This window comes from Magallana gigas, chromosome 3 (genome assembly GCF_963853765.1).
Source record: "Magallana gigas chromosome 3, xbMagGiga1.1, whole genome shotgun sequence".
Lineage (NCBI taxonomy): Eukaryota > Metazoa > Mollusca > Bivalvia > Ostreida > Ostreidae > Magallana > Magallana gigas.
Genome location: NC_088855.1, coordinates 35,348,108 through 35,374,780, shown reverse-complemented (window position 1 = coordinate 35,374,780; position 26,673 = coordinate 35,348,108). Strand labels below are relative to the sequence as shown.

Sequence of the window (26,673 nt, the reverse complement as noted above, 5' to 3'; positions counted from 1 at the left end):
GATAAATTTATTGATTGACACAAAAAAAAAACCTGAACAATATTGCAGTTTTTCAAGATATATGTATACGATTCGTATTGCTCGGGTCAATCAAATATTTGTTCACTCCTTCTTTCACCTGTGAAATCGACGCTTATTTGATGGTCGGTCACTGATGGTGGTTTTACAATACGAAATAATTAACATTAACCGATTAAACACTTGCACGTTTCTTTTTTGAAATAATATCAAATCAAATTCATTTTTCAGCGATTAAGATGGGACAAAAGATGCAAATCGATAGTATCTAGCTAATTTTGGACATACCTTGTTTTTAAGAGTTTATCGGAAGTTTAGTGCAAATCAAAACAAGGTTTCCTCTCCTTTTCGAAAAAAAAATTGATGTAACAATGACCATGGGAAATGTGTAAAGAAGGCATACTCATCAATTCTTTTATGCATCGTGAGTTGAAATACTAGTAGAAATCAATTAAGCATGTAAGTTAGTTATCCTTTAAAAGAAGAGACCAGGCATAAATATGCACTTGATTCATGTACCACTGTTGTAAACTAACAGTCATCATCATTATAATTCCTTATTAGTACCCTACCGGTTTCACCGGAGGGGACAATAGCTTCCTCTGCGTCCGTCAGTCCGTCTGTCTGTCCGTCGGTCCGTCCGTCCGTCCGTTCGTCTGTCTGTCCCACTTCAGTTTTCCAAGCTTTTTTTTCTTTATGCGTTTGAGGAATAACATGAAATTTGCTGAACAGCTTCAAAATGTCAAACTACAGATCAAGTTTACATTTTTTTAGCGTCTGGTTGACATATTTTCGAGAAAATCAAGTTTTTATATTCCAATTTTTTAATGTTCGGGTTCGGTATCGGGTTCGGTGTGTAACGAATTAACGAGGAAAGTATGTAGTCAGTAATAATATTGTGCATTACTTGGACCATTCATTTTAATGTTTCTAACAAAACAAATAAGTTCTCTAAAATAGTTTCAAGCATTGTGTTGTTAATCTAATCGAAAGGGTTTTTGTATAATTACAATCGGGTTCGTTATCGGGTTGGTCTGTTGATTCCGGGTACACAAGACGGTAAGAATAATATTCTGCATAACATTGCATTGTTTCCACAATTTTCAACAAACCGGTAGGGGACGTGTATTGCTTATGCAATACTCTCAGAATGCTTGTTGAAAATAGGTTTTGCATATTAAAATGATGCCGTACAAAAATAGATAAGGTTAGATTGATCGTTCAAAATAAGCGTTTCATAAATATGTCTTTTGAGCACCTTATTTAAGTTTGACCTATTAAAATGTACACGTAGGGAGAAATAAAAATCTTACATTGATTCAATTTCTAAGACACGGGAAACAATGATTGTCATTGTATAAAAAGTTGAAACGTAAAAAACAATCTTTTCCTACTCGTGACGAATAAACGTTTTGTTATCTCTTTTACAATAATATATACAGTAATCGTGGTATTTCGAATCACCTTGCATTTCATGTTTATGGAAGTTTGAAGTTTCGCTTTGTTATGTACAAAACAAAAAGTGAAACTAGGATATAATCAACATCAATGTTATAAATGTACTCTCGCTGACCACAGTAAAGGAATTTGCTCAGTGAAAATGCTGTTGGATATTTTTAATTTATGTTGTAACTTTAATATTTGGAGAGAATTGTCAAAGCAAATAATCTAAATTCCAGTATAACAAGGACATAACAATGATTTGTAAGCTCTTTGTAAGCTCAAAATATTTGACTGACTATAAGAAATGCCTTACTGAATCATAGTATATACATGTACATGCAGTAAAAATAAATTTTGATCAAACCGTGACTTTGCCCCTTTTAAGCTCTCCCAGAAAGCACAAAAGTCTACAATTTCGTACTAAGACGAAAATTAGTCAAGAATATTTATATATCAAAACAATTCTAAATCATTTTTTTCTCTGATTATTTACAGCCAACTGCGCTGGCATTATTGTCTTTTTTCCTAAGGTAAGCTTAAAAGGAACGATAAATTGTACATGAAGAGAGATTTTCTGGCAAAGACACTTTTAATGAACACTGTCTATAAAAACACACCCATTTGAAAACAAAATAACAATTAAATAAAACAACTCAGTACTGTTTAAAGCTGGTTCTTAAATACCGTGTTCGTAATCTATACATGTTACATATATATGTGTAGTTGTCTTTGCACAAGAACATAAATAAAGCGGAATTTACATTTTTCAAGAATATTAAAAGCACGTTCAAGAAATGGAAATTCACGGATTAGGAGGACCCACGAAATTCACCGACATTAATCAATCCTCAACGATCAAATCATCAGTAATTTTATAATTTTATGTATTATTGTAAACAGTTTAAAAAGTAGTACTTGGCCACTTCTGGTTTTTTTTTTTGTGTGTATCCCGTTTGACAGTTTTTACCTTTCAAATTCCCCAGGAAAATGAAGATTAAAATCAGGAAAATATAATTCCTTAAAGACATTTGGGAAATTCGTTAAGACATTTTTAAAACTTCGATTGGAATTTAATTTTATATAGGATAGTAGTTGCTCCTGCAGGAATTGATATGAACATGAAATAAAGTTTTTCAATAGAATATAAGAATAATTCTTCGATTAAATTTAATGATGATACATGTATGTCACATTATGTCAAACTTTTTAGATTTTTTTTTTACTTCAGGAAATAATTCTATTAAAGTCAATTTATTTTTAGTTTAGTATTTTTCGTACTCACAGTGTTATTTGCATACGAGGAAAGTTTATATACATTTAAACATACATGTAATAATATAGAAGAATAAGAAATACCTTTTACGTTTCTATAGTCATTTTGGTCTATAGTTGATAAAAAATTAACTTTTATTTCATATTAAGGATATTAAGGATCTCTTTGCAAGAGATTATCTTAAAAAAGTATTAAGGTTAAAAAAATATTTATGAAACGCGTATCATATATGTCGATGTACACTCTTAAAATGAATATTGTTTAGCATTTCTTTCCAATATCTTAATAAGAATGAAATAAGTAATAGCAAATTGAGCAGGTGTTTAATCAATATTTTAATGAAGCCAACAAAGAAATTTATTCACAAGCGATTGCAATGAAGATCAATAAAATATAACTGAAAATCGTAATAATTAAGAACGCGTTACTAGTGATTAGCAGTATGTAAATATCGTCACAGAAATCACAATGTAAATGTCAAACAAAAGTTATCAAATACATAGTACAGAGATATCAAATCAAAACACTAGTATTACATATTGCATGTATTAAAGAGGGCAGAATATTAAAGCATTTGAGAATTTAAATTAGCTTTTATAAATTAACAATTAGCACACAGCAAACTCAACAAACAAGCAGGTAATTACATCATAATATACTACAAGTCTCTTTTCATGGTATTAAAGATCAAGTCAAACAAACCTTTCAGGATTGAAAGAAAAAGATCCGAAAAATCTTTAAAAACACCTTTGTTAATTTCGATGCAAAGAATTTTATTTTATCTTTATTCTAATATAAGAAAAACTATGCCGAAAAAATGTCATTCAATAAAAGGCAAAAGTGTTTAACACGTCAACATTTAAAAAAATAATCAGAACAGTACAGTCCGGTTTTTCATTCTTATATCTCATCAAAAATCTAGCCCATTCCGTTTCTTATTCGATGGCGGCTTTGGGGTGTCAAGTGGATATATAGAATCCCTTTTATATCTTCTGAAGTCATTTTCATCCCGATCTTCATCATCGTCGTCATCGTCATCTCTGATGATACCAAATGCTCGACAGCATTTCATGCAGATACAACCCATAGCCATTACACCAGTGAGTGACGCCAGGCTCAACAGGGCATATTCTAAATAAGGAAACCAAGTCGGCAAAAGAAGTTCCTGGGACTCGTCTACCGCTAATGCTGAAAAAAAAGATCGTGTTAAAAAATTACCTTTCACTCAATCAGTATCAAAATATGCATTGTTTCTTTTATGTATTATAATTATTAACGCACATGGAAGTGTAAATTTTTCCACAATTTTTGGTATGCATATATATGTTTCTTACGCTTAGAGATAATTACCTGTGTCACACCTGATACCTGTGTGGGAACTATCACAGGTACACACAAACCCTGTGGGAGAATCAGTGCATGATCCATGCTGACATGGAGTGGAGGCACAAGTAATCACTGTAAAGGCAACAATGAAAAGATTTTAAAGGTACCATTCCATTAAGTTTTATCTATATATATAACTGAAATACAAATACGAGTTTTGTAACCATCAACCAATACGTCAATGTAAATAAGTTGATTGCTGTACGATTTCATTTCTATGTGATAACCATATTTCAATTGAGATTAAAACAGCTCTAAGAAAATGCTGAGGAGATCAAAACAAATATACTGAATTATGTTTGTAAAAAGGGTATAATACCCATTACTTGATTGAATTTGTCATATCGTAAAAGTAAACCATACTAACTTATTTATTACTAACCTGTCTACTTACTATATGAGCTTTGAGCTATTAGAAGTAGATGCCGAAACTTAGGCATGCATTAACTACCTTAAATAATTCAATTAACATGCAGATGGATTAGATGGTGATTAATTTGTTAATTTGGTGTCGGTCCTGTTTTAATGTAAAATATGAACGAACATATAAATGGATTGTCATATAATATCATATATCAACTATCTAACAGTTTCAATTGATTTTATTCTCAAGCTCTGGAAAAGTTTAAGTAGAAACAAACAAATTTTGTAATATGCATTAATTACTACATCTGAGGATTAAACGAATAAATAAAGCAAAATTAGAATAAACAAACTGTTTGATTTCAACATTTTGAACGTAACTTACCTGTATCACACAATGTACCGGTATAAGTGACGTCACATTTGCATTTAAAGCCAGATGTCGAATCACTGCATGTTCCATGAATGCATGGATTGGAAGTACATGTTTTCCCTAATTTATACATAAAGTTTTGTGTTTTGAATATGTCTCGATCAAATGCTTATATTTTAAGGAGATATACATTGTAAGTAAAACGTATCAAGTAATAGATTATGAAGTATTATTATCCGTACATGTATCACATATGGTTCCCGTGTAGAGTGTACCACATACACAATGAAATCCTGATGATGTGTCGGTGCAAGTTCCTTGGACACAAGGGTTTGAGGAACACGTTATTACTGTAAAAAAACGAATAAACACAAACAGAAATACAATAAATGTTTGTGGAATAGAATTGATGTATAGTGAATATGATAAGGCAAGAATTGGTTTTTTAAGAAGGCAACGCTCTTTTAGTGTCCTGAGTAGTTCATTCTGTTGGTCCGTTTGTCCGTCAAACATTACTTTTGTAACACATTTTATCTTTTTTTGCTCAAATTGTTCAACATTTCAAACTTTCGAACACGGAGGGGATTCTGGCTTAGTGTGTAACCTAGAAACAAAGCAAATCTCTTTGAAATTCAGTTTTTGACAAATATATTACCCCTCGTGGTCCAATTTTTCTGTATCTATTCAATTATGCGAGATTTCTTACTTTGAAATAAAGGAAAATGATTTAAACAAGGTGCTTATGTGATTTAAATAAGGAACTTTCCTTTTTGTTTATTTTTTTTGTTTTGTTCCTAGAATGTAGTGATCATGACTTTTTACACACAATATTCCAAACATTTCCCGCTAGAAGGGGAGCATTGCTAAAAAGGGCTGTCCCTCTTACAGCAAGATTAACAGCTCTATAGGAACCGATCTCAACGATTACACTGGAAGATGTAAAGGATATGAACGCCAAAGTACAATTAGCCAAAATATTAGAGTAAAACTTTTAATCAAAATGTTATTTGACTTACACGTGTCACAAAATACACCTGTATAAACAACGTCACAGTTGCATTTAAATCCAGAGGCTGTATCAGTGCATGTTCCATGAATGCAAGGATTGGAAGAGCATGTTTTGCCTACAAAGGCGAAAAAAAAAATAATAAAATAAGACTCGTTAAATAACACCATATATCTAAATACTTATAAATGCTAGTGACTGACCCCTTGATTACAAAGATGATAATTGCATTCCAGTAACCAAACTATATAAATAATTATTATTTAAAACTAAGTTTTCCTCGAACTAACAAGGACACTTCAAATTAACCCGCCCGGATATCTATATCTGTCTTTTTTATGCGCAATAACTTACCCGAGTTAAAAGAATTGCGAAGATGATCAGTTGATTTATATTTTTAAGAGATAAAGAACTTTCTTGTACACTTGTGGAGTACAAAATTATCACAAATTTTATAATGCATACTTTTATCGCATTTTCTTCCTGTGTAGAGTGTATCACATGAGCATTGAAATCCTGTCGCTGTATCGGTACATGTTCCATGGACACAGGGGTTTGAGTGACATTTAACCACTGGAAAAATCCAAATAAGATTTTTAGCCGGGCTCTGCTGAAAGCAGAGTCCTGGCTATAGGCAGGCAAATCACCAATGTTACTATAAATAGCACAAATAAACATAAAACCAAACAGCGTCAAGGTAAAGCTTCCGCTATACCAAATAGTTACACAGAGAGCCACGTTTTGTCAAAAGTGTTGGCATTTTGTTTCTTTTTTTTAAATTTCGAATGAATTGTCTATCTTGTTTAGTTTTCTTATTAATAACGTGTTTTTAAAACATTACTATGCATTTTGGACACAAAAAGTGTGCATGAATTTCCATGAACTACTTTGCTGCGCGATTAAGAAACGGGGATTGAATATATAATGCTTGTTGCAAAATTCAAGGCAGCAACTGTTGAACTTTTTAACTTCTACTAGACAGACATATTTTTTGTTTATAAACGGTTACAAAATTTGGTCGCTATCTGATGCTTTGCCGACATTAAAAGCATGAGAGAGAGAGAGAGAGAGAGAGAGAGAGAGAGAGAGAGAGAGAGAGAGAGAGAGAGAGAGAGAGAGAGATTTTCAGTCTTTACTACACAATATGCATAAAGACACACCAAAAGAGCCCGGCTTTCAGTACTTCAGTACTTTGATATTTAAATCAAGGGAAGGCAGAACTGCTTTTATACACTGTATAATTCAACCAATTGTCATCTTAGCTTTAATTCTTGGCTTTCGTAGCATTTTACATGATACACATGTAGGGCTTAACTGCTTTTATTGGCAAATCCATATAAATCATATTTTATTTTACATTTTCACATTTTCAGATCACACAGAAATATTATATGTTAAAACATTTTAAAATTGTGCCGTCGTGATATAATATAGCTTTAAATAAATCTTAAAAAAAAACCAAAGCAGCGTCATTTTTAAAACAAATTTTGGTTGATAATTTAGGCGGTTCTTCATTGGTTTGAGAATATCTTCATAGCATACCATAAGTTTAAACTATGTGAAAACTAAATTAACGCCTGATAATTTGACAGTTTGATTTATTATACATTGTTTGCACTTAAATGTGACCGATTTAAAAATACAGTTTGTTTCATTAACAAGCCAATACGATTCGTTCCGGTATAAACCAACACGATACAAAACATGCATAATTCATTATTCATGTAATAAATATTAACATTAAAATGACAGAAAAAAAGTTAAGCGTACGTACGTTGATCACATTTAGCACCTGTGTGCCTTTCATCACATGAACAACTAAATCCGGATGCAGTATCTGTACAGGTTCCATGCAGGCAAGGGTTAGACGAACATAGTATTACTGAAAACAAGCAATTCGAATTCACTACCTTAAGTTTCATTCTTAAAATATTTTTTAACATATCATATGACGTCTTAGATCAGTGTTGCCTTTCTCAATTTTTTTGGAACTAATAGAAATATTGGGAGCATATGCACGACATGAAACTAAGATAAAAGGTTAACTTGAATTGACTACTCTCACTATTATTTGAAAGAACATGTATACATACGACTGTCACATTTGCTCCCTGTATACTTTTCCTCACAGTGACAGCTGTATCCCGACGAGGTATCAGAACAGGTACCATGGATACATGGGTTAGCTGTGCATTTTACGGCTAAAATGATATTGTTTAGATTTTAAGTGTTTTATTTTAAATATTTTAAGATTCTATATCCTTTTTTAAAAATAAAAAAACTTATCTTTTTCATAAAAATTCATTGTGATTAATCATTTGTTTAAAAAGAATTTACGAATTAACTTTTATTCATTCAAGTTCAATTTTTTTTTACGTTAGATAAGACTTACAACGAATAATCTGAGTAATAAAAACAAATGAGATCTTATGACTGTCACAAATAAGGCGGCATAATTTTTTGCTGCATTTTAAGTTGAAATTTGTACAAGACTTGCAGCAATCAACTGTAAATAATCTTACGAGTGTTACAGGTCACTCCAGAAAATTTCGGGTCGCAGTTACAAGTAAATCCTGTAATCGTGTCCTGACAAGAACCATGTACACACGGACTGTTCACACATTTGATAACTAAATTGAACAAAAAAAGAATACATATACATGTATTAGTACATGTTATAAAACATTAAATACATAGTAGTTTATAGACTGGTTAATAAAATGCATCATTACATATTATTTGTTCCGTATTATAAAAGAGCTTTTTACTGTGAAGGACAACTGAGATTTAAAACAGTTATAGTCATTTACTCATTTGAAAATCTATGCCGTTGAATTTTTTTAAATATAGTACAGTTAATGAATGGCTGTGTTACTAAATAGATACAAAGCATGAAGTATTTCGTAACAATTTAAAAAGAAATATTCCTGTTCAAATTTCCTCTATCATTTTTTAGAATTCCTATCCATTTTTGATTCAACAAAACCAAAAAAATAAATGCTACTTCTAAAAGATATAAGATATTCTATTTCTGCTGGCATTGATATAATTTCGAGATATGGTGGATTTTATCGTTTTCTTAGCATAATTCATTTTTTTTTTTGCTTTGCGTTTCATATGATAATTTTTATTAATAAGTGAGATAATTCCAAGAGGAAAAAAATGCAAAAATATATCGACTGACAAACAAAATCTTGATTTGTAATAAAATAGTACTGCCTAAAATGTTTAAGTGGCAAACAAGGGCTGAAAAATTTAATCTGAATTTCCTCTGTTTTGCTGTAAGTCTATTTATCTATGCAGTATCGAAAATATCGAATATTACGTCAATAATAATTGATTCCATAAATACTTTTAGTATTTAAGACAAATTTTACTCATGACAATGAACTTAATAACAATCCAATTTGATAACTCAAACCCTGAGTAAAGAGCATCCTTAAAGCCGTCTGCCTCTCTGTACGTTTTGCTCCGTAAATGAAAATTAAAATCATTGCCTCTATTTGTCTGAGCAAAATCATTACGCTCTTGAATCTGTTTCTGTGTAAGAATATCCTCTGATATTGCCTAAAAGACTCTAACCCAGCTTTTAATCGTTCTGTTTCCAAATTTCCAGCTGCTCGGCGACTATTCCGCCAAGCTTCCATTGTGTTTTTTAATTGTACAAGTACATTCTATTTACTGTTACACTATATTAAAAAATGTTGTCTTGTCAAAGTAGAGTCATATTTGTATGACATCTATGATAATCAAATACTTTCAACATTGTTGGCATTTTTAGTACGTTATGTTAATCGAAGCGGCTTTCTAAGTTATCACAAAGTAAGTACAATGTAGTCGTCATAATTTGCAATAAATGTAAATATTAGAAATCTATATCTGAATGTATATCGGTATAGTAATATTGGTTGGTCATGTAAAAAACCCTTTCGGCTTGATGGGGTATGATCACATGACCAACTTGTATTTATATCCCGATATATACATGTTTTAACAAATGATGCTTTATTTCTTAAATATTTTCGCAAATCTGGAGTAGTTATAAAACAAAATCTTGAAACATATTAAAGAAATTAACACGACATATTTTGATGACCCCTTTACGAACAAGTTATTTCTTCTCACATTGCGAAAGGATTGGAAAGGTGACTTTGACTGGAAGGGACTACATACTTTTATCGCACTTGATCCCCGTGTAGCGTATATCACATAAGCATTGGAATCCTGACGGTGTGTCGGAACATGCTCCGTGGACACAGGGAGAAGATGTACACATTACCACTGGAAAATACACGTTGATTATATTTAGGACATGGTTTCATTAAAAAAAAATTCAATGCTGAGTCTATACAATCGAACAAATTATTTAAACTGATTTTTCTGAAAATAAAAACAAAGTTTTATATTTTGCACAGATTTTCTCAAAATGGAACTGAAATAGAAAAGAAGACAATATCTATAGAGTGAAATTTGTAGATATATTGCACATAAAATGCATTAAATATGTTACTTTAGTGACAATTTTTAAAAGGAATTAATAGAGTGCTTTTGAACTTTGAAAATATCATTAGAAGATAGTCTATGGATTACATTTATCTTATTTAAAAAATATAAAAATATATTACAAAATATAACGTATTATATTACATTATGATGAAGCCAAAATTTTAGTGTCAGTCGTCAAGTTATAAGCAAGATACAGAGCTTTCAATTCTTTGTTATATAAACAATGCTCAGGTAATAGTTTTTTTTACATCTTGTATGTTGAAAAACAAATTCCAAGTTTAAACCTAATTTGAATGTAAAAAGCTAAGAACTGTTTGTTCATGTTCAAATCGAATAAGCAAATGGAAAAAATATGGCTTGAAAAATAACATGGGATTGTGAGTTCAGTATTCAGCATAAAACTCGCCGACTGACACTAGATATAAATAGAAACATTATACAAGACCAAAATCGTGACCGTGCCCCTTACCCTATAAGTAGTCTAATATTAGTATCAATTTTATAAACTAAGTATATTTTTGAGGCCACCAAGTATACGTACGTTGATCACATTTAGCACCAGTATGCTTCACATTACAAGCACAACTGAATCCAGACGGGGTGTCTGTGCAGGTTCCGTGTAAGCAAGGTTGAGACGAGCACGGTATCGCTAAAATCAAATGATATACAACTTCGAACACCTATATTTTATATATCATATGTATAATCAAAATTACTTTAGATATATATTTGCATGCATTGTTCACAGACTTCTATGTCTCAAGAACTTGAGATGTTGAGAAAAACATACAAATCAGAATATGGGCTTCAAAAACACAGGGTCGGTATTTTTCATTTATTTATTTACTAGCCACTTAGTCTTCTTAACGTATATCGTTATAGCAAAGTATTGTTGCAAGTCAATTTCTTGTTTGTGCTCTCTATAGAGCAAATGAGGTAACTGTAAAGTTTAAATTCAAGTTTTTGAACCTACGTTTAAAGGTAATTGGTTGAAACTAATATCAGCGCCAAATTATCACCAAAAGTTTAAATCAAACGCATTATCGTTACTATTATTAAATCATTTTGCATAATTTTCATTAACCATGATCTCTTCAGAAAAACATTCCGCAATAAAATATTGCTCATCATGAAATTCATCTGTTTATGATTTTTTAGTTAAATTACGATCGCATGTAATAAAGCCCCCAGATGTTGGATTTTTTTTGTTCAATCTAATAAGATCATGAAGCTAATGCATGTTGGACATTTCGATATACTAATATTGAAGAAAATGCTTTGAAAAACATGTATACATACGACTGTCACATTTGGTCCCTGTGTACTTTTCTTCACAGTGACAGTTGTATCCCAGTGGGGTATCGGAACAGGTTCCATGGATACACGGATTAGATGTGCATTTGATGGCTTAAATAAAATAAATTTTATGCCGATCGTTAATGTTTTTATAAATTTATTTTAATTACTTTCAAAAATCAATTATTTAAATATATTTTTTAAGCAACACTTACCACATATTAACACAACACGACAATAAAATCGTCGATTGTTTTTAATTATTGCCTTATTGATATATTTAAGATCTTACGCGTGGCACAAGTAAATCCGGAAAATTTTGGGTCGCAGTTACAGTTAAATCCTGTACTCGTGTCCTGACAAGTACCATGAACGCATGGGGTGTCCACACATTTAATAACTATATTAAAAACAGGGTAATAAACCACAGTTAAGTGAGATTGTTAGTATACAAAATGACAAATTAAGATGAAATATTAATATAAATTATATAATAAACACAAAAAAATTGATCATTTGAAGAGTCAGCTTGCTTCTTCGGGAATCTGAACTAAATGTGATTGTAGATTAATATGTCTATGTGTATTTATTCGTTTTGTATTTTTCTATTTTTTGTTTTGTTTGATAGAATCTGAAATTTATATCAGTCAAAGTTTTACTTCGCAAGTGAATTGAGTTCTTCCTATCTGTAATTTCATTGGTTCATAATATTAACCAATTATATTGAAGCTATGTGTTTACATAAGTTACCTATAATTATAATTAAGGTAGAGCAGTATACCGTTTCCAGAAAATACTATCCAGTCGATATCCGTAACATATACTGGTGTTTAAATTTCATATTAACTTATGTTTTACTTATCAGTGGAAATGTTTAGTCTCTGATTTTATTTTAATTGCATGGTTAATACTCAAGTGTATTTTTATAATTAAAGTTAAAATACTTGGAATGTGTCTGTAAAGTTCAAAGCTTAGATTTCTTTACACTACGCACTGTAATTGATTTTTTGTGAAACGTATAATGTATTTAGGGTAACTTATAGCTAATGTAGTTTCTTTCATTTTGCCAGTTTTCTCATATAATGTATTATCTTGTAGGTCGATGCCTTTATATTCATTATTTAAAAAAATCCCCATATGCACGGCACTCCATCTTCAACATTTTCCTTGACTGCTCGGTTACATAAAGACATATATATATATATTATAACGCACTTTCCTAGATGATGAATACGGCATGCCTACAACTCGTCCATCTTAAAAAGCGAAACAACTTGCTGGCTAGATCTATCGATAAATGTACTTTAACACGTCGCTCAATAAAAAGTCTTAAGGTGCCTCACTACACCTTGAAATAGTTTCTCAAATCAGATGAAAATTACTTGATAATGATAAAAAAAACATGATGGATAAGAAGTATATATATATGTCTAATAGGCGACAAAATGTGCATTTTTAGATAAAAAATGATATTTTAAAAAAATTTATTTAGTAAACATAAACAAAAGCCCCAGGTGGATTAGAACTCGTGACCTGCGGTTCACACGCCCGATATGGGGCGAGTTCGATCATTAACTAGAGTTAAACCACGGTAGTAAGGAAAACTTATGGTGCGCATGTTTGTGTTCGAACGCACATTGGTCGATGTCTGGTTAAAAAAATGAGAAAGATGTTAATTGCTACTCAAATGTTTACTGTTCATGAAAAAGGACGGACAATACCTTGTTAACACATTAAATCATATGTGTGCACGCACAAATTTATCACATTGCATGTTGTGCTGATTAAAAAAAGCAATTTTTGGAGGTTTCGCTTTCCGCCGCCATCTTTAAACTACCTGACCAGAGACAGACCAGAGACTCTCCGTTGGTTGGACCACGGTTTCATTTTAGTCGGACTAAAGTGAGTTCGATCTCACTTTAGTCGAACTACGGCGACCGTGCTTTGTGATCGAACTCGCTCAGTTAACCACTGAGCTATGACGATATACATCTGAAACGATTGATACAAACAGTTAAACAAAACATTTAAATCGCCATCTTGTCTTAAAAAAGTATAAGTCTCGGTGTAGTGATGTACCTTAAGATAGACAGGTAAAATACGGTTGAACGTCAACTTGAGAAAATCGTAGCATAAGCAATACTACGATATCGCCTTGTTGCTGTGCTTTGAATTTGTATTTCGTTTTATGGATTTTTGAGATTGTTGACGATTTGTTATGGTCATTTTTTCACGCAACTTAAATATTAATCTTTTAATATAGCAATATTTTGATAGGTACATTATATCATTATTGATCTTTAATTGATATGTAAATCTTTATTTAAAGTGAACTTTAAGAGACCAGAGAGAACTGTTGGTACAGAACAAAAGAAAAATGAATGAGCTTCAGCGTTTACTTTCAGATTTTCAGAAGTTGTTAAAATATTTGGTCTTCTTTTTATATGCCGAACATGCGGTTATTGTTTAATAGTCATAACATTTAACACATTTATTGTTTTAAGGTGCTAAAATTGCGATTTGGCAATTTTCATTACCACATTGTAAGTATTCTTATAAGTTTATAACTCTTACCTATGTGTGAAGTTTAAATTATTTATTGTCATTTATTATCTATTATTAATGTCATATTATTCTCTGTAAAGGGTATTAGTGTTTAATGAGCTAAATGCAGACATGTATAAAATTGTCATTGTTTTTATAACGTTAGAGAGGTGTAATGTCAAGGAGAACTACTGGTAATAATGAATTTCAGTCATCACCGACGATTTGTAAGTTATCTATTACCTACATGTAGTCGTAACAAGATTAACTGCCAACCAACCACTCTCACTGATCAACAAATATTGGCACGATATCTTTTTGTTTCAAGTTGAATAAAAGGATGAAAGATCATTTCTTTTTTACATTTAAATTGATCTAAGTTAAACAGTCTGTTGTAGTGTTTTGAACAAATGGCTAGTTTTTAAGAAAAAAAAGGGTTTTACGGTTTATATTAAAATACCTTTTTCACATAAATTTCCTGTATGGGTAGGAGGGCACTTGCACTGAAACGGATTTCCTGTATTGGTACACGATCCTCCATTTTGACACGGGGAGTCACTGCATGTTATAGCTTTAAAATTAAAACAAACTTTTGGTCAAACATTATTCATGTCTACTGTCAAAAGATTGAATATTCATTTATGGTTTTGAGTGGGATTACAACAGATAGTATTGTTCAGCGTACCCTTTTCACAAAACTCTCCCGAGAACTTGTTCGAGCAGTGACATTGGAATCCATTTGGTCCGTCCTGACAAGTACCACCGTTCTGACAGGTGATTCCTTCGCTGCATGTCTTACCTAGTTTGGAGATTTAGACAATTATGGCTCTTAAAATTAAGTGTCGTCATTGTTTTATTTTTTTTTAATTCGCGTACTAGTATGTTGGTGATGCCATTAAACATAGCACATTGTATTAAACATAACACATTGTATTAGTATTTGATTAAAAAGCCAGGTAATTATGCCAGTGCCAAAGTGTTAGCTTTTCATTAATCTTACGTACAAATTTCTAAATATTAAACATATTTGTCATAATAAATCTTTTTTCTAACTGTGCATTTCAACAGTTTTTTCAAATCCTTTAAATATTAAAATCTAATAGAAAAATGAAAATTCACGATGGACAAATTGTTTCCCTACATAATATTTTGAGTATCTATTTTGATTTTCTGTAATATTTAAAGGAATCTATAACATTCGGGATAATAGTATTTTTTCCAGAACCAAATTCTTTTGGCAATTTTTCAATGGGAAATTTCTATTCCGACCGAAATTTTAAAATCCCAAAGGATTTTTAACAATTTTTGTCAAATCATTTCAGAATATAATTTTCTAAAGAAATTAATATGTTTCGGTAATATTTTTATTTATCCTATAGATATTATCGTTTTAAGGCTCTCTAATTTTAAAGGTAAAGGAGAATATTTCAATTTCAGGTGAGTTACAATAAGAATGAATGTGGATATATAATCTATATGAATAGTAGTCGTTCATATGTCTATTTGTTCTTGAATAACACCTTGACAAGTGTTTCAGTGCTTTAGACAACAGGCATTGCCAATGGAAATTGTCTTCACACTTCTCTAGCCAAAAAGAATTACAATTTATAAAACATTTTTTCCAAAAGAATTAAACATGTACTTACGCGTGTCACAGTCTATGCCTTTGTATCCAGGGTCACACGAGCAGATGAAGGAGGAGGAGTGGTCAGAGCACGTTCCATGTTTACATGGGTTGTCACTGCATTTCACCTCATCTAAAACAAAACAATGTGCCAATCATTTATTGAAAATTTGTATGCAACACATTTCATCCTTTTAGAATCCGTTTGGTTAAACATTGCATGATTTTGTGGTTCTCTGAAATGCTGTTCAAGTTTATTAATATCTATATCCATACAGAAATAATCGAGTAACAAAATCTAAAATTAGCAACCTAAAAATGGTTTATTTAAATGGACTATATTAAAACAATATGAGCTGCAAATTTCATGTTGAATTTTTTTACGAAAATGTTATTTTCTTTTAAAACGACAAAAATATTACAGGTTTTAATTTTCTGTTAGCTTTATTTTTGTGGGGAAAGGCTGTTAAGAAGCGTTAATTGAAGCAAAATTGAATTATTGTCATCCTGTACAAAAATTAGTTTGCTATATATTTCTTAGAAGAAAAATCTTTATTCTGACAAAAATCAACGATTTTATCAAATCTTATTTATCATAAAAGTAAAAGTTACATGCAGACTTTTCATTCTTACAGGTTTTTGAACTAAAATAACATTCTAAAATTCTACAGCTCATATTGCTTTAAGCATGACAGTCATTAAAACTTAATAAATATACTCAACATCATTATAAATTTGTTGATTTTTAAAAAATCACATGGAACAAATGTTTATTTGAACGTTCTTAATGGCTATCTAAAGTTAAGTGTACGTTTGCATAAAAAATAATTTATACTCAAACGTTAACTCTTTGATTAATAGTGTTAACGAATGATGTTTCCAACTAACTTTGTTTACATTTTGTGATGTGTCGTAAATTGGAACAAATAATTTGGGATCTACAGGGAAACACGGTAATGGCATCGATATTTGGATCCTCCTTGATCAAGATAATGACCCTTGTCCAGAGATCACACGATTAATATTTCTCCCCATGATTTAAATGATCACAGGTCTTAACACTTTCCTCAGAAAAAAAGTTTGCGCTAAAGAGCAACCAGCAAGAAACTATGGTATGCGTTTCTTTTAGGCTCCTTGGGCGGTTAGCGTGCTGCTGTTTTTGGCTTATTTTAAACATATTTTAATTTAACATGAAAATGGTGAACGATCAAAGTGTGTTGATATTGCAATAATGTTGAAAAATATCCCAATATATTTTAATCACTTTTATTCTCTACATTTTATCATGCACACTATGTTAAAACATATCGACAATCTTGGTTGACGTAAATTATCAATCGACCATTAAATGACATTTTTTTCATCAATTAATATTTGTTTCAATTTCAAATTTCAAATTTGAACCTTCTTTTGATTTTTAATTTTTGGATGTTGTTCATTTTTTAAACGTGTTGTCGATTTTTTGTTGATCATTGGAAGAGAGACAGACAAACAGAGAGAGAGAGAGAGAGAGAGAGAGAGAGAGAGAGAGAGAGAGAGAGAGAGAGAGAGAGAGAAAGAGAGAGATAAAATATAACAAAGATTTTGAAATTAGCTGCACTGTATTAACCAATAAACAAAACTGACTTGACATAAAAGATAAAACGAAGTTATGTATTTAAATGTAAAATAAACGTAAAGATGTAAACGATTTTATTACGTATATAGGTCATAGAAAGAATATGCTAATTAATCGTTTTTCATAACAAACTGCAAGTTGCATGCTTTGCGAGATAATAACACATACTTATAATACATGTATATCCACGTGAAAAAGAACAAATTACACTGTACTTAATAATATCGTACCTGTATATGCTGATATCTGTAACTTTCATAGTGTATTGTTTCTTTTTCGAAAGTACTTTAAAGAATAACTTTTTATTTAATTTCAAATTCTGCTCTCAAAAAGAAAACGATTTCACATTACACTCTAAATGATAGAAATAAATTTGGCTCACAATCGATATTTCCAAATGAAATTGTCAAGTCATCTCCTGTCAACCTCCCAAAAACGATATTGACTGTTGAAGGAAATAAATTATATTACGTAATAACTCAAAAGCATAACTTTTGATAAGGAATGATCAAAAAGTAAATAAAGCCCACAAGACAAATCTATAAGATATGATGAATTGCAACAAATCAATATTGTCAAAAGTCAAAAATCAAAAGTTCTCATAAAATCTTTCAATGGAACAGTTACATAATTTAAGAAACAAAACAATTGAACGAAAGTGGAAATCCTGATTCACTTTACTTTGAAAATTCAATAATGTTTGGCAGGAATTTTTATAATTTTATTTTTTATTATATATCAAGTATGTTACTCCGCATTATTTATTTCAGATACGTTTTAAAAGAATAAAGGGAGGGGAAAACAAGATACATGTTGGAATGTAAGTACTAAAAATTTAGTCGTCAACACAAATGTAAAGCTTATTGAGATAATGTACTGCTCGATTTAAGAGACAGAAGCTCTAAGTGTATGCCCAAAATATTTGTATCAAATGTGCAACATTAGGTATTTTTGATATGCATTTTCTTTATTGCAAAAACTATGCAAAACAAATACCGGTTTCTAATCTTTGTTCTAAACGTTTATGTTAGATTTTTCTTCTATCCATTTAAAGAAACTGAATGTAAAAGGCTGTTTTAAGGTTATTTTATACTATATTAAGAAGGTTCTTATTGTAATGAAAATGAAATTAAAACATGTAAAATATAATGATGTTATGTGACATGAAGTATGATTTTTTTTCAGTGGGATACGAATTAAAACTGTCCATCCTATGATTTCGTTGATCCTTTTAAATGCGCAAATGTATGTGTATCAAGGGGCTTTAACAATTTTATTTTTCTGTATATTTGGTTTGTTTTGTTTCACTTAAATAAGTGTAGTTCTAAAAGATAGCAAGAGCATATTTGTTCATACCAATAACGACAGTAATTTGTCGGGGAGATAGAAACTTAAAATAACGTGCAAACTGTCTTTCAATGTTCATATATCATCGTTTACGTGGAGGACTTAGACTAAATCTGAATATTTACAAAAGACTTTCAACTTTATTGGTGAGATCGGCTTTTTCGTTTAATTTAAAGGATGTTCCATAGAGACTGGGGTATGTCGACCAGGTGGTTTAATAGGTGCTTATCTGTAGACTACCGAACATATCAAAATGTATGTAATAACACTTGAGAATCATTACTTTAAGTATAGGTTGATCAGGTAGTCGTAGCTCACGTTTTTACAATGTTAGCAAACTCATTAAAATGCAAAACATTACAGGTTTAATTAATAAGAACAGTGGATACACAAAAAAATTTGATTATCTGGAATGTATAAAACTCTTAAATTTTATTAAAATTTTCAACTAAAGGAATATCAGCATTCCATAATAATGTTAGAAATAAAAGAATCGGTATTTTGAGATACGCAAAGTGAAAAGAAGTGTCATTGGGCATGCCTTATTGAAGAAATATTTGTAAAATTGCTTTCATATGTACTACATAGAATACTATTTTACCCCAATCAAATTGAATGTCATGTATTTGTTAAAAAAGATGTACTAACTTTATTGTAGTCCAAGTTTCGGCTTCAGCCACATTTTGACTATTGAATTAATGATTATAAATAGCTTTGTGCTCATATTAATTTATTCACTAAAGCAAAAAGTCATGTTTCTCTTCTCTAAAACATCCCCTCTATCGCTTCAATTTTCAATACACAATGCAAACGACATTAAAAGTACCCGAATGATGTTGATATTTTACGAAGAGTCCCGTGAATGGATAAAAGATTTTTCCAATATAAATTATGGTACAAAATGCATATTTTCATAAAAATTATTCGAGAAATAAATAGGAAACGTATAAAAGAAAAGATTTTAAAATGCTTGACACAAATTAATTGAGACGTATAAGAAAAGCTTAACTTTTGAAAACCTTCGGTAGAAAAGAACGCATTCTTATTTGAAATGAAACACCATACAACTACCAATATGAAAAAAAACTGAGAAATTGTTCCTACCTTGACAACAATCGCCTTTGTAGCGTAAACTGCATTTACATGGAGATGATACGGATATAAGCGTACCATTATGTTCACAAACACGACATGTTTTGTTTTGAAATCTTTCGAAGTTGGATAACAAATTGCAATGCTTTAAACAATTGTCAATATTGTGTGGCTTCAGATTAGCATCACAACAGAATACGCGTTCTCGGTGTTGTTTTTGGTGTCCACAAACGCCATTACAACTTCCCCAGGATCTCCATGTAAAAATATGACAGTCGTCAGATCCATCCAATTTGCATTGTTCTGCTGTTACAAGCAGACAATTTGTAATAGAAATCAAAAGTATTGATAGTACTCGATTCATATTCGTTTTCTTTCAAGCAATAATTGCAATAAAACACATCGTATTTAAAGTAGTGATCTCACGATAGCAAAGACCGAACAAAAACAAAAGAAAAGCTGTCGGATAACAATCACTTAAAGCGGATCGCCTTGTGATTTCCGACGTTGATGGTCAATAATATACGGTGGGAACATTTAATTGATTATTGTTGTATTCGTATGAACATTATCTTATCATGTCTGTACCAGATATCAAGGGGAGGGCATTCCATCAAGTAAATATAATAGCTTTTATAAGTTATATTCGTTTTGGAGCTCTTTTGAGAACAATTTCAAACTTAAAAAATGAATTAAAAAACAAACATCATATCTATTCCATATCACAACATAATCATTATAGATTGAATTGTTCATTCATAATAAATTAAATTAATTGGACAAAGTATTTAAGTTAAAGAATATCATTATGGGTTAGGGTCTATTAGAAATCGTGTAAATTATTGTATATAGAATCCGGTTTCTTAAACATCCTCTCTCTCTCTCTCTCTCTCTCTCTCTATATATATATATATATATCAGCTTCCTTTGATAACAATACGCTTTAACGTCATATATTTTAATTAAATCTTCCAAATATCATTCTTGCTACAAATAAACAAATGATGCATTTTGTCTATGAAATTTGAAAACATTATTTAGCCATTATAACTTTTTTAATGTTTATTTTATCATTTTTGGTACATTAAACATTGAACAATTGATTATTTGAAAGTTAACTCTATTAGCCTTGAAAAATAAACTGACGTGCTATTTTCTAATAATTATAGTATTTCTAAGAAAAAAAAATCAATGTATAAGGAAACGGCATGCGTAATACCATTTTATATTGTCATACCTCGGTTTAAAATATTTCATTATTTTGAGTTTTAATGACAGATTAACTATTTTTTTAAGTCCTAGTGTATGGCAAGCATTATCTGAACTTTTCTGCAACATTTTTAAACTTTAAAAAAGGTCAAAACAATACTGAAAGCGGAACTAGAATGGATCTTATAAATAAAATTTAATTGTTGCTTTTAGTTATTTATTCAAATATTTCGGGAAATTTGCATGTTTTTCATTATGAAAGTGTAAAATACATGCATCACTATTATGAAATACTTTTTCACTACATGTACATGTGCCTATCACTAACATTGCTCTTTTATCGCACTCTTGGGGGAGGATTTAATCTCAGGTTTGATGATAAACATAAACACTCCTTTGCCAAAGAAAATGTAAATCAAATGAAACCATTTTATTTACAGAGGTATAGGAGGTTAAAAAGTAATTGTACACTCAAAAAAAAAGTTGATAGATGGTAGTTGGGTTGCTTTATCAACTCCACATTATACTTTTTGTTACAATTTACGCCAACTTGGTTGGTTCAATTGCCATTTTCTACAATATCATTATATCACAGTTACTGAACATTGTCGTTTGTTTAAGATCTTAGCTACACTAATACAATAGTTTTCTATACCCTCCGCTTTCGGCGAAACGGCGTGAATCGAAAACTTTTGACTAGCAAAGACAATAACTATTACATTTCTTAGGTGTCTTGAACATATTTGTCATTGTGGCATTCATGTTATTTATATTTAATCAATTTATAAAGCAATCATCATTTTTCTTTGTAGAGTGTAACCTAACAATGAAGCTATCTTAATGTGCGTAAGGTGCTCTGCAACTACTTGTAAATGCATTACACGTAGCAAAATGACATGGTATCTTCCAGTATAATAAGACTTCCTAATTAAGATTGCATTAATTATAAAGAAACCCACGGGATCATAATCGACTTTGCACATTAATGAAATGGTATGTTATAATTACTTTTTACAAGATTTTTCTTTCCACTTAAACGCTAGTCAGGGAAGCTAGTTTAGTTCCTTTTTTTAGATGTTTATTTACAACAGTACATGTTTCATTACTTACAATTACACTCATGCACTGATATTAAATACTGTTTTTTAAATACTATTTGAGACGGTGCTATTTCAAAAACAGTTATTTTAAAAAAGTAATCTTTTAGATAAAAGTCAATATTAAAAAAAAGAAGTTGTTTGAAAAAAACTTCCAAATTGTTTCCTACCTTGACAACAGTCCCCTTTGTATTTCGGTGTACATTTACATGTAAATGCAAGGGGAGATGATGTTCCACCATGCTCACAAACAATACACGTTTGGTTTTGATGCGATTCAAAATCTTTGGAAAAATTGCAATGTTCTAAACAGTTTTCAAGATTGTATGGATGAACATCTTTACTACAACAGAACACACGTTCTCTGCTCCGTTTTTTATTCCCACACACACCGTTACAACTACCCCATGATCTCCATGAGAAGATCTGACAGTCCCCAAAATGGCCAGATCCATCTGTTCTACAGTTTTCCTTAACTTGATAAACTGCAACCAACATCCCACAGGACATTAAAAGAACTAGCGATATTCTAACCGTCATTGTCATGATTTTTTAATTCAATTCCGAAAGAACCACAGATAAAACACTTATTCCTTTAAAGGGACTTATATGGGATTCATTACTCCTGTTAGTAAAGGATTTAAAAAGTCGATGACCCTGTCAAACAAATAAAGTATATTATAGATTTTACATCATAAAATGGACAATGAATTAAGTTTCCCTTTAAAGTACCCAGAAGAGGACAATCCATTAAACAAAAACATGGAACTATCCTTGTTTACATAAGATTTTCTATCACTGAAACTTTAAAATCTTTATCAATCGTTCAAAAAGTATTTGTCTTTTCTATCATTCACGCAAGGAAATATGTTACGAAAAACCAACCAAAAACAATAAATAGCAAATAATTAAAAAAAATACTATTGCAAAGCTTATTGCAAAGAAAGGAGGGGACTTCTGTTAACTCAAATAGCTCAGTTAGAAGGAAATCTGATTTATAAACCAAAGACTTTTTAAAAAGAAAATTAAAAAATTTGTATCATTCGAGCGAAATAATGGAAATCCGAAACACCAATATTACAAATTTAAAAAAAACAAAAACCAAAAAGACAAACTTAAAAGTTTTGATATTTTCAATAATAGGTTATTTCATATTATCTGAATATATTCAAACAGTTAACTATATAACAAATGTCTACGTCACCTTGGTTACATTTGTGTAATCAATACAAGAAGAAATTATTAATAAAATAAAATGCGTAAGCAGCAAATATACAATTTATACCTTTTTACGTCTTATCTCATTCGCACACAATTGCATTAATTTATCCCCTTTAAAGTGAGTTTAGGAGTTTGCAATTCTTAGTTTAGCATATTGAAAAAGTCGATAGAAGCATGCACGGATCCAAACCATTTTACAGAGGGGGGGGGGGGGTGAGCGACGGTTATTTGAGTTTGCCTGGGCATATTTTTTTGGTAATTTTGCAATGTAATTCAAAGACATTTGAATTTTGCAGGGGGAAGGGGGGCGGACCCTTCTGACCCCCCTCTAGATCCGCGCATTGGAAGGTTTACGTTTATATCATTTTTGACATATTTTCTTAAATAGAGTTGAATTTTTGAAGTTGATTTTAATCAACTCTCCTGTGCAGTTACCTTGGCAAACCGCAAGTGAAATAGGGTTTGGACCTAAGCACAAATCATAACCACAGACAAGACTTAGTACTTAATAATTATCGAAAAATTCGACGTACATGTAATGTAATCAGAGGATTGTTTTTCACTGCAAATTGCTAATAAATTTCGGGAAAAAAATTAGATTTCAAAGGGCACGAACAACTCAAGTAATTTTGTAGTCGTAAGAATTCGGAATATTAGCCTATATTGAACTCTGGCGTAGGAATAATTTCTACGCCAGAGTTCATTATAGTCTCGTTAAAACAGACGCTCTGCTGTCTCCATAAATCTCCGACAAGCAGAGAGACTCTCTGCTTGTCAGAGATTTACAAACAGCTGAACGTTTGGTTGAACAAGACAAAAGTTCAAAATTGCTTGGATTCTTAAATATAAATTATTTCGATTACTAACTCATAGTTTGATGAATTTTAATTCTATCAATAGATATTACACAACATGATTCATATGTGGTTTTATAAGAATTCTTATCGGAACCCCCCCCCCCCAAAAAAAAAATCATACTATTATCAGAAAAAATGTGTTTAATTCTTTTACACCTAGGAAACTACTTGCCACTCGAAATTACATATTTGATTTTAAACCAAATGATTATCAGTAAAATCAACTTCTATCAGTACATCAGTATATGTACTATGATTGAACCATGAAAACTGAACGGAAGATTGCAGCAACGACGGATAAAGGACTTTCTTTCGGTAATCCAATATTAAAGTGAAAGTAATGTTCTCTTGTTGACATGTTAGTTGCCTGTGAATAAGTGTGATTAAAATCATTGAATTTGCTCATGTAGATTAAAGAGGTCTTCGTAAGCAGATTTCATTTTTATCAGATAACACGTGTAAAAAAGAAATAATATACGGATTCTAAACAACGATTTGCATTTCCGTTTCAAATTAAGGCTTGAGTAGGCAAGTTTAAGTTCTATAAGATAAGTGCTTTAAAAGACGATTCTTTCACTTAAAAAATAGACATATAATGATAATCATGCAATTCAATTCAAAGATTCCTTTTTCTTTTGAGAATATCACCAGTATCGATATGAATACTCAAATTATAAAAATTAAAAAATCGTTACAACAAAAACTTATGTCTACTTTAAATCAGCAGGCCTTTAGCAGAATTTTTTGTCGAGGTTTCTTTTATCTTTAAAATGACCCAGCAAGAGTTTTAGCCTGATAATCATAATGATGACGTCAATATCAGCTTTCAAGTGATACGAAAAAAGACCAATGCAGTGTTGCATACATAGAACGAATGTAGTATAATACTTCCGGTAGTCGATGTGGTAGAGCCCACGAGAATGATATCAGAAGATGCATGATTCCAGGGGTGCTTCTAAGAATGTTGCACCATTGGTATACTTTCATCAGAGTTCTTTTTCCTTCGTTCGACCTGCGATCCTTGAAATTTCTAATCCAATGGTTCTATTTAGACAGGCTTGATTTATGTGCACATCAGTTCATCATTGTCGACGTATTGGACATGACAATTTCACATTAGAAAAAAATCTACTTGGATTATACTGATTATGCATAAAGTTGAAAACATTGTTTTTTTCATTTTTGAAGGGAAATAGAAAAGGTGAAGTTAAATGCTTAAACGTGCATTATGCGACTACCGGATTATTTCCGCATTTATCTGTTGTTTTTCTTACATAATTTCCATTTGGTTATTTTAAGATATTTGTTCAGAGCGGTCATCAAGGAACAGATATACTTGCATCATCCCGATTTCCATAAACCACGCAATGTCATATTTTTTTAGGGAAAGGTTTTCTGTAGTGTATTAAAAATAAAACCATTGCTGTTTTCAAAGGAAAACACACGGTACAATGATGCATGACATACTGTATATTGACATTCTACTTATTGTTACAATTTCATAAAATTTTAATATTTTTTTCATCCAATTCATAAGTATGCAAGCAATAAATGAAATAATCATGATTTTTTGTGTTTTGCATTTATTTAACTCATAAGGGACATTAGTTTTTTTGTTCTTATTCGAAAGTAAGAATTAGGAAACAAAAATTGGTCATTATATTACAGTATAAGGAAGAAAAATAACTTTTAAGTTCTATTTTATAACTTTAAGACAAAAACTACATGTGGTTTTTTTTTGTTCAAACCGTATCTGCAGGTTTGTCGTAAATTTAAAATAAAATACAATTATACACAAGTAAGGCAGATTCCAAATTTGTTTAATGCTTAAGTATTTATTTGAATTAATTATTATTCTGTCAACAGAATAATAATACAAAATTAATTTAAAAATACGGTATTTTTTTAAAACTTTACTCACGAAATGATTTTTTGCCCTTTTACAGGCTGCTACTAGAATTCATTATTCTGTTCGACTTTTTTTTTGTCTTAGACTGTTATTTTTGTCCCCCAAGGACAACGTAAAGACGTGAAGACGAAATTATTGAGGATCATCAACCATTTGGACTAACGTTAATGTGTTATCCCTTACACATGTACATGTTCATCACAGGTCAAATTCACAATTCTTACCTTGACAGCATCCGCCTTTGTGATAAACATCACATTGGCATGACAACGACGACGAATTAAGTCGTCCACCATTTTCACATATACGACATGGCCTAGACAGAGTAAGAGGAAAGCTTGCAGTCAAGTTGCAATGCATTAGACAGTTTTCTATAGTATGTGGTTTAACATTATTATCACAACACATGTAACGTTCTCTTGAATGTGACTGTGAACCACAGATTCCTGAGCAAACAGACCAAGATTCCCAGTTTGATACCTTACAATCGG

General features: G+C 31.0%; 1 protein-coding gene across 8 annotated transcripts in view; it reads right to left on the bottom strand.

The window, feature by feature from the left end:
- Window positions 1-3,056: 3,056 nt before the first annotated feature.
- Window positions 3,057-26,673, bottom strand: part of LOC105334797 (fibropellin-1) — a 101,703-nt gene continuing 78,086 nt past the window's right edge. For 4 of the 8 annotated variants that reach the window (XM_066079449.1, XM_066079450.1, XM_066079448.1 and 1 more), the window contains exons 2-17: window positions 15,855-15,965; window positions 14,894-15,007; window positions 14,669-14,779; window positions 11,957-12,064; window positions 11,668-11,775; window positions 10,910-11,017; window positions 10,036-10,143; window positions 8,385-8,492; window positions 7,956-8,063; window positions 7,637-7,744; window positions 6,328-6,435; window positions 5,873-5,980; window positions 5,099-5,206; window positions 4,869-4,976; window positions 4,085-4,192; window positions 3,057-3,922 (exon numbers count right to left, since the gene is read on the bottom strand). In XM_066079449.1, the coding sequence (XP_065935521.1) occupies window positions 3,645-3,922; window positions 4,085-4,192; window positions 4,869-4,976; window positions 5,099-5,206; window positions 5,873-5,980; window positions 6,328-6,435; window positions 7,637-7,744; window positions 7,956-8,063; window positions 8,385-8,492; window positions 10,036-10,143; window positions 10,910-11,017; window positions 11,668-11,775; window positions 11,957-12,064; window positions 14,669-14,779; window positions 14,894-15,007; window positions 15,855-15,965 (1,910 nt within the window). In that variant the 3' untranslated portion in view covers window positions 3,057-3,644. Of the gene's footprint in view, window positions 3,923-4,084; window positions 4,193-4,868; window positions 4,977-5,098; window positions 5,207-5,872; window positions 5,981-6,327; window positions 6,436-7,636; window positions 7,745-7,955; window positions 8,064-8,384; window positions 8,493-10,035; window positions 10,144-10,909; window positions 11,018-11,667; window positions 11,776-11,956; window positions 12,065-14,668; window positions 14,780-14,893; window positions 15,008-15,854; window positions 15,966-19,901; window positions 20,381-26,406; window positions 26,612-26,673 lie in introns of those variants that run through there. The other 4 variants (XM_066079454.1, XM_034479941.2, XM_066079451.1 and 1 more) reach the window with 4 other exon arrangements.